Here is a 10,139-nt window from a genome sequence, read left to right on the forward strand (position 1 = left end):
TTCATTATTTATATGTTCGATATCTATATTAATGAAAAGTTCCTCTTTTTTGTTCATATTTTTTTAAATCCTTTAAATATTCAATTCTAATACTTTCTTGAGATCATCTGCCCGAGCAACAAATAGGGAATTAATTATTGGCTAAGATTTATTGTCATATGAATTTTTTATTATATATTTGTGATAGAATTATCTCAAATAAATCCCAATAACATATGGTCTTTGTTTCAAGGTTATCTGACCATGGCATAGACAAACAAAGACTACTTTTTTTCCGTGTCATAACGTGTCGATGTTAATATACTATTGGATCAAAGACTCTAAATCCTACCCCCTCACCCCCCTACACATGATGAATCTTATACTATACTATAATGTAATAATGCCCAACCAATTAATTCACATATCATTCTTTACATTAGAAAGGGAACTTAAGTGACTGACTGGACTCTGGCCGATGGTAGATTTAACCAGTTCAGTTATCATTTTCTGCACTTCAGAGGAGTTCATCATTTGAATAAAAGGTTACTAAAATATGTTTAAGTTTTGCAGCATCATACTCTTTTCTAAAGACTAAAATATAGTTGATTATTTCATTTACTGACGACGTCATTATGTATATTTCATTAACCAAAACTGTTCAATGATGACGGTGATGGTGGTGGTGATGATATTTCCTCTAAATTAAATAATTAATTTAAAAAAAGGGAAAAGAATGAGATACTGAATATATTTTATTATATTATTTCCACAAATCAATTTATTGTATTATCTTACCCAAACCAAAATTTAGCCCAGACTTGATTTATTAAAAAAAAAAAAAACTCAAATAGACAAACCGATAAAATAAAATTAACCTCTCCACCTCAATACAAAACAAAAAAGGATGGTAGATAAAGATTTTTTTTTTTTCAAATCTGACTAATTAATTAACAATTTTTACATAAATTGGCAGCAGCATAAAAGAAACTGCACAAAGAGAAGTCCAGCTGACCCATCCCCCTACGTAAATTTAAGTGTTCTCGTTTTTGGTAAATGAATGGATGGATAGTTAGTGAAATTCTAAATTTTTATTACTTTTATACTTCTTGCCAATTTGTTTTTCCTAATTTGTGATAATATTTGCTGAAAACTTTGTTCTGGTTGAATCTGTACTTAAATTTTTTTTCACACTCATTGTACATAAAGGGATTTACTCCTACTAACATTCGGAACATTCATTTGCACAAAGCTTTTAAAACCATGGTATCAATGTTTCCCTTTAAATCTCTTACATCTTCGATTACATCAAGTTCCCAAATAAAAAAATATGTAGACAAATATTTTTCGATTGGTTTAAATATTACTTTAGAACCATCTATAAGTAAATTAATACAATTTAACCCCCAAATTGTAAATGTTTATGCTATTAAAATATGGATGGGATCTACTCAAGAAGGATATCCTGCAGCATCCCAATTGCAGTTTATACTGCGAGTTATTTAGGGAGGATGAAAATTATTGTTCTTATATGTTTGTAGAATTCTTCTCTAACATTGACCAAAGAAGCATCATGTTCTGTGAACATAATTTCAAGTACCCCCCATGATCCGGATTACTTAATAGTGCCTATCAAGGGATATAGATCCTACGCCAAAGATCGTTCCATATTTCTAATGATGATACAAGCTTCCAAGCAGGAACGAGAAGCTCTGAGAGAGATGATGATAGCAGACGGAATATCGATTCCATCGTCATGTAGCAAAGTTGATCAGGCAGCGCTGAAAAAGCTTATGTCTATAAAACAATATTTGAATCGGCATTATTATTTCAGGCACATGATGTTTAAAAATATACGTTGGAAATTAACCCGAGATGTGAGAGCTTACGAAGAATGGTTTAAAAAAAAAAATGGCTTAAATACGTTAATCGCAGGATGATTCGACATAAACCCTATTGTTTACATGATGGGTTTGCATATTATCATCACAAGCCTCGTCAAGATATAATTTATAGGGACCCCAACTATAAACGTTGTTATCCTTATGGGGTACCCGAATATTGTAATAAATGGGCTGAAAATGATACATTTCGGGTTTTCAGTGATGGTGATAAAAAGTGCGATGATATATGTTGTATTAACATAGGAAAGCTTGACAGAATTTATCATTTAAATTCTGCGAAGAGCTAATTAATTGCTCGAATAGTGGCGAAAGACTATTGATCCTTTTATGTAGAAAGGGTAAACAGCGTACTTTTCATAACCCGAAATCCCTATCTCTTTATGGATCTCATTCAAACAGGAGAAAAGGAAGAAATCTGTCGTTTTATTATAGAAGACGAAGGTTTATCATCATCATCACCACCACCATGTAAAAACACCTACAACCCAAATAGCTTGCAGGCAATGTGCGTCAATCAATTTGTGAATTCCTTTTTGGATATTAATAGAATGGGATATTGGACCGTGGCCTGCTTACGTAGAACAATCAACACCAACCCTAATATTCCTCATTTTTTAAAACGCCAATTAATCAATAAAGTTCAACGGAATCTAATGATTAGATCATGGGAAAGAGCAGTAGCAGATGAAACAACTACTGAACTTTTATTTCAAACACACTACAGACCCCGAGATGAGAAAAATTGGCCAATTGGATAGCGATCACTATTCATACATTTTATATGGTTTAGTGACGGTGACGACCACTGCCATTTAATGAAACTCGTTCACGTGTCCAAAACAGTAGTGGCATATTTATTGGGATTGTGTAAGAAACACAAAGCACTGTGTAGTATTTTAAGTTATTTTACTGAATTGATTATGTTATAAAATATTTGTTTATTATTCTTATAATAAATAAATCTTGAAGTTAGGAGCAAATGCTAAAAGTATAAATAAAAACCATTGATGAATCTTATAATATACTATAATGTAATAATGCCAAACCAATTAATTCACATATTTCTTTACATTACAAAGGAAACTTAAGTAACTGACTGGACTCTGGCAGAAATCAAGGCCTTTAAAAATATCTATAACGTATTCGTCTTGTATAGATCCTGTTGATCATTTCATTTACTGACGACGCCATTATCTTATTACTGTACTCGTTTTTGGTAAATGAATGGAATATATTTCTTGCCAAAATTTAATTTCTAATTAGCGACAATACTTGCTGAAAACTTGTACTTTTAATAATGATTAGTTCCTCTTCTATACAAGCTTCCAAACAGGAACGCGAAGCTCTAAGAGAGATAATGATAGTAGATTTCGAACCGATTAATAATGTATATTTCATTAACCAAAACTGCTCAATGATGACAGTGATGGTGGTGGTGGTGATATTTCCTCTAAATTAAATAATTATGGTAAAAAAGGGAAAAAGAATGAGATACTGAATATATTTTATCATATTATTTCCACAAATCAATTTTTGTATTATCTTACCCCAACCAAAATTTTGCCCAGACTTGATTTATTAAAAAAAAAAAAAAAACTCAAATAGACAAACCGATAAAACAAAATTGACCCCTCCACCTCAATACAAAACAAAAAAGGATGGTAGATAAAGATTTTTTTTTTTTTTTTTTTTTACAAATCTGACTAATTAATTAACAATTTTTACATAAATTGGCAGCATCATAAAAGAAACTGCACAAAGAGAAGTCCAGCTGACCCATCCCCCTACGTAAATTTAAGTGTTCTCGTTTTTGGTATGTTAGCAAAATTCAAAATTTTTATTGCTAATTTGTTTTTCCTAATTTGTGACAATAGTTGCTGAAACCTTGGTTCTGGTTGAATCTGTACTTAATTTTTTTTCACTATTGGTTAAGTTATTTTTTTTTACATAGGGGAGACTGTGATATACAACAAACTTTCATTTATTGTTCTTTAATGATTCCCCATATTTGATTGAATTATACTGAAGAAGTTAGGTAAAAAAGTTAATTTGAATTTAAAATTGGTAAATTGCTGGAAAAAGGTGGGGACCTGGGAGCCGGAAAATATAATACGCACTAGAAACTATTTATTAAACCTGCCAAATTTAAATTGACCACAAACCAACACGAATGCGATCTTTTGTCTATTTGGAGAGGACGTCCTAGTAACAATTGACGAAGCGGAACGAAGAATGAAGTGGGAGGGGGGCTAAGAGAACTTATTTCGAAGTAAGTAAAACCATTGTAAAACTTTTTATTTCACTGTGTCACACACATATACAATTTGAAAAAACTTCACCTGCGAAAAAAAAGGAGTAATATGACCCATTGTAGGATAATTTGACAAATTTCTCGGTGTTACGTCCTCTTTCGTAGTAAACGCACGATCGAATAGGTGCGTCACTTGTTCGAAATATTCGCTCTCATTCGAGCCCCACGAATCAATTTTACAGAGCGATAATGGCCGAGAATTTGTGGCCAAACTTATTCACGATCCTAAGGTATTTATAATATATCTACTATTTAGCAGTGGTGGTTTTATTTTAAATCTTTAATAATGAATAATGGATAGATAATAAATATCTAATAATATTTAATGACTTTCTTTATAACATTAAACTTTTTATACTTTAAAAACCTTTGAAGGGTGGGTAAAAAATTAAATTAAATTTTTTGTTATATTTTGCAGGAGTCGCTGTCACTGACTCCACTGCCACATATGCATGAACTAAGTGAATCCCATATAGTTTCTACCCCTCAATCTCCTATACTATCATCATTTTTGTTTCCAGATGAGGATGAAAAAATTTGAAGTTGCTGCTGCCTTGACTTCAATGCCCCCACCATCATTATTACCCCCTCCTCTCATATTATTTGAGATAACTAAAATTAAGTCAAATGGTATAAAAAGGGGAACTAATCATTATTAAAAGTACAAGTTTTCAGCAACTATTGTCACTAATTAGAAATTAAATTTTTGCAAGAAGTGTATATAAGTAATAAAAATTTAGAATTTCACTTAACTATTACATTCATTTACCCAAAACGAGCACAGTAATAATAAGTATAATGACGTCGTCAGTAAACGAAATGATCAATATTTTATTCTTTAGAAAAGAGTATGATGCTGCAAAACTTAAACATATTTTAGTAACCTTTTATTCAAATGATGAACTCCTAGCTACCAAAAAAATTTTGGTATCATGTAATAATGGTAAGTGGTGGCCATTGGGAGTAGAAGAATTTAATTATCCACATAAGATGGATTACAATGATCTATACAAAACGAAAGACGAACATGCTACTTCTATTTTTAAAGGCCTTGATTACCTGGAAACCGAAGGTAGATTACCGAAACCTTCAATAGATTTGAGTAAATATCCCTAATATGAATTAACCACCCATATAACTGTTATTGAGGTGCTAACTAAATTGTCGAGGCTTCAAGATAGTGTGGATCATTTACAAAATGTTGCCTTGCGACTAACGGAAGAAGTACGTAACTCTGAAATACAGAAAATGATAACTGAACTGGTTAAATCTACCATCGGCCAGAGTCCAGTCAGTCACTTAAGTTCCCTTTCTAATGTAAAGAAAGATATGTGAATTAATTGGTTGGGCATTATTACATTATAGTATAGTATAAGATTCATCATGTGTAGGGGGGTGAGGGGGGTAGGATTTAGAGTCTTTGATCCAATAGTACATTAACATCGACACGTTATGCCACAGAAAAAAGTAGTCTTTGTTTGTCTATGCCATGGTCAGATAACCTTGAAACAAAGACCATATGTTATTGGGATTTATTTGATTAAATTCTATCACAAATATATAATAAAAAATTCATATGACAATAAATCTTAGCCAATAATTAATTCCCTATTTGTTGCTCGGGCAGATCATCTCAAGAAAGTATTAGAATTGAATATTAAAAGGATTTAAAAAAAATATGAACAAAAAAGAGGAACTTTTCATTAATATAGATATCGAACATATAAATAATGAAAAATTTAACACAAAAAAAATTCCTGGATTATATTATTTACCCCTGAGACATAATCTAATAAGACACTTATTTATAGCTTATAAGTTATATAAGTTAATAAATGATAATATTAATGATTCCCACAGTAAATTTAATTATCATGAAATAATGATGAGACTTTGAGCAACGTTTTGTAATTTTTACTGCCCTACTTTTTTTTTTTTTTTTTTTTTTTTTAGTAAATTTTGATAGCAGGATGATTTATTGATTTAAAGTGGTAAGACCACAAAAATATTAATGCTTGCTCTACTTGGTGGAGGTTTCCAGGTAAGCAATCAAGTCTGCACGCTCATTCTTCTTCTTAAGACCAACGAACACCATCTTTGTGCCCGGAATAAATTTCTTGGGGTTGGTCAAGTAGATATCCAGATTATCTTTGTCCCACGTAATACTCTTGGCCTTGTTGGCATAAGTGTAAATATAGCCAGAAGCCTGACCAGTTTGGCGGCCGAAGAGGCCATTGAGATTGGGGCCATTTTTGTGCTTGCCGTTTAATTCAACAGTGTGACACTGTGCACACCTCTGCATAAAGATCTTCTTACCTTTTTCCCTCTCACCCATCTTCTGATAAAAAAAAGCACACATTAACTTAAAAGGTTAAGGTGTATGCTATTTATTTATTTTATATATTTTTTTTTAGCTGAACATCATTATATTTTCAAAACATCAATTTCAAATTATTATTGATTACAATTGTAATTATATCAAATTTTCCCAAACCAATGAAAAGAGAGAAAGAGAACCCTGGCCCAATATAACCAGGTCATCTCTGGTGGTGGCCTACCAGCACTCCACAAAGGCATTATAAATCTCAGTGTCATTATATTGGATGGAGCTGGTGGTAACCAACAATCCCACCTTCATTATGGTCATATGTTTCATACACTTACTTACAAAAAAGGACACTTTTTTTTCTTTGTTTTAGGATTCTGATTTACTCTGCGAGCACACTGCACAACCTTGAGTCAAAACACGCTCACAGATGGACTAAAAAAAAATACTGTAGATACAGATTTGGATAATGTATCTAACCAGCTACAGCTTCAACCAAACACAGTTTCAAATGAGAAAACATAAGAAATAAATAATTACACCCTCCTCCTCCTCATCAGCATCATCATCAACATCATTATCCAAAAAAAATATATATATATATATATATATATATATATATATATATATATATATATATATAAAATGAATAAAAATATGATATGGAAATGTGGTAAGGATGACATTTTAACTTTTCGGACTAGAGTTTTTACATCTACATATTTTCCTTGAGAAATTGATGCACTCTGATTGAAACCCAAACAGAGGTACACCCCCCTTTCTATGACAAAGTCAGTTAAAGAATAATAAGTATTTTCTATTTGATGGATCATTAGAATTTTTTGAGGCTAGTTTTAATAAATATGGCTGTAAACTCTTAAAAACAAGTTTCATCTCTGAAAGTGTTTCATTAAAGTTAAGGTATAGGGTAACTTGTGTCACATATTCGTCAAAAATCCAACTGTTTTCCATAATATATCTTTCTATATACAAATCAGTGACTGCCAATTGCTCCACTCCATATATAAAACTTGTTGCGGCTTCTAAAAACAGCCTGTCAGTTTGATTACCCCAAAATAAGATTTGGGCATACTTACGAGAAAATTCCCTAATGCTACATTTTAGATGATGCATATTGGACACAAACACACTTTTTACTATTGGCTTACAAAGTGGACACAATATTTCATCTTTGTAGATAATATTTGATAAAAAAGAGTACATCCCATAAGAATTATTCATATATCTAAGGCAGCCATAATTATAATCAAATTTCCCTGTCAACCGTAATATTCCTCATTTTTTAAAACGCCAGTTAATCAACGAAGTTCAATGGAATCTAATGATTAGATCGTGGGAAAGAGCAGTGGCAGATGAAACAACTACTGAACTTTTATTTAAATAAGAACAGATTCAATGAAAAACTTTTTTACTGAATTGATTATGTTATAAAATATTTGTTTATTATTCTTATAATAAATAAATCTAAAGTTGGGAGCAAATGCTAAAAGTATAAATGAAAAAAAACATTGATGAATCTCAGTAATGTAATAATGCCCAACCAATTAATTCATATATTTCTTTACATTAGAAAGGGAGCCTAAGTGATTGACTGGACTCTGGCTGATGGTAGATTTAACCAGTTCAGTTATCATTTTCTGTATTTCAGAGTTACATACTTCTTCTGTTAGTCGCAAGGCAACATTTTGTAAATGATCCACACTATCTTGAAGCCTCGACAATTTAGTTAGCACCTCAATAACAGTTATATAGGTGGTTAATTCATATTGGGGATATTTAGCCAAATCTATTGAAGGTTTCGGTAATCTACCTTTGGTTTCCAGGTAATCAAGACATTTAAAAATATCTGTAACGTATTCGTCTTTCGTTTTGTATTTATCATCACGATCCATACTATCTGGATAAATAAATTCTTCTAATCCATGTGGCCACCTGTCATCATTATTACATGATGCCAATATTTTTTTGGTAGCTAGGAGTTCATCATTTGAATAAAAGGTTACTAAAATATGTTTAAGTTTTGCAGCATCATACTCTTTTCTAAAGAATAAAATATAGTTGATAATTTCATTTACTGACGACGTCATTATGTACTCGTTTTTGGTAAATGAATGGAATAGTTAAGTGAAATTCTAAATTTTTATTACTTTTATACTTCTTGCCAAAATTTAATTTCTAATTAGCGACAATAGTTGCTGAGATGATGATACAAGCTTACAAGCTCTAAGAGAGATGATGATAGCAGATGGAATATCAATTCCATCGTCATGTAATGATATCATAAAACAGTATTTGACTCGGCATTATTATTTACATAGCGAAGGAAGGCGGGGAGGTGGTCGAACCGATTAATAATGTATATATTTCATTAACCAAAACTGTTGAATGATGACAGTGGTGGTACAGAATTCTGTACTTCTTCCGTTAGTTGCAAGGCAACATTTTGTAAATGATCCACACTATCTTGAAGCCTCGACAATTTAGTTAGCACTTCAATAACAGTTATTATATCCATGATGTTGTTTCATCTGCCACTGCTCTTTCCCACGATCTAATCATTAGATTCCGTTGAACTTCGTTGATTAATTGGCGTTTTAAAAAAGGAGGAATATTACGGTTGGTGTTGATTGCTCTACGTAAGCAGGCCACGGTCCAATATCCCATTCTAGTAGTATCCAAATAGGAATTCACAAATTCATTGATGCACATTGCCTGAAAACTATTTGGGTTGTAGGTGTTTTTACATGGTTGTGGTGGTGATGATGATGATAAACCTTCGTCTTCTATAATAAAACGACAGATTTCTTCCTTTTCTCCCGTTTGAATGAGGTCCATAAAGAGATGGGGATTTCGGGTTATGAAAAGTACGCGGTTTACCTTTTCTACATAAAATGATCCGTATTCTTTCGCCACTATTCGAGCAATTAATTCGCTCTTCGCCGAATTTAAATGATAAATTTGGTCAAGGTTTTCTAGGTTAATACAACATATATCATCACACTTTTTATCACCATCACTAAAAACCCGAAATGTATTTTTAGACCATTCATAACAATATTTGGGTACATCGAAACGAGATACAAGTTCATAGTTGGGGTCCCTATAAATTATATCTTGACGAGCATGGTGATGATAATGTCCATCATGTAAACAATAGGGTTTATGTTGTTTCATCATGTGATTAATAACGTAGTTAAGCCATTTTTCATTTTTCAACCATGCTTTGTAAGCTCTCACATCTCGGGTTAATTCCCAACGTATATTTTTAAACATCATGTGCCTGAAATAATAATGCCGATTCAAATATTGTTTTATGGATATAAGCTTTTTCAGCGCTGCCTGATCAACTTTGCTACATGACGATGGAATCGATATTCCGTCTGCTATCATTATCTCTCTCAGAGCTTCTCGTTCCTGTTTGGAAGCTTGTATCATCATCAGAAATATGGAAGGATCTTTGGCATAGGACCTATATCCCTTGATAGGCACTATTAAGTAATCCGGATGGGGGTACTTGAAATTATGTTCACAGAACATGATGCTTCTTTAGTCAATGTTAGAGAAGAGTTCCACATACATATAGGAACAATAATTTTCA

The 10,139-nt window shown here is 32.0% G+C and overlaps 1 protein-coding gene across 1 annotated transcript; it reads right to left on the reverse strand.

Annotated features, from left to right (window-relative positions):
• Positions 1-6,214: 6,214 nt before the first annotated feature.
• Positions 6,215-9,056, reverse strand: LOC138353504 (cytochrome c-like). The gene is made up of 2 exons (XM_069306480.1): positions 8,958-9,056; positions 6,215-6,532 (listed from the first exon to the last, which is right to left on the reverse strand). Exons 1-2 carry the CDS (start codon positions 9,054-9,056, stop codon positions 6,215-6,217), a joined length of 417 nt encoding a protein of 138 aa, XP_069162581.1.
• Positions 9,057-10,139: the final 1,083 nt, after the last annotated feature.

Source organism: Procambarus clarkii, chromosome 58, assembly GCF_040958095.1.
Source record: "Procambarus clarkii isolate CNS0578487 chromosome 58, FALCON_Pclarkii_2.0, whole genome shotgun sequence".
Lineage (NCBI taxonomy): Eukaryota > Metazoa > Arthropoda > Malacostraca > Decapoda > Cambaridae > Procambarus > Procambarus clarkii.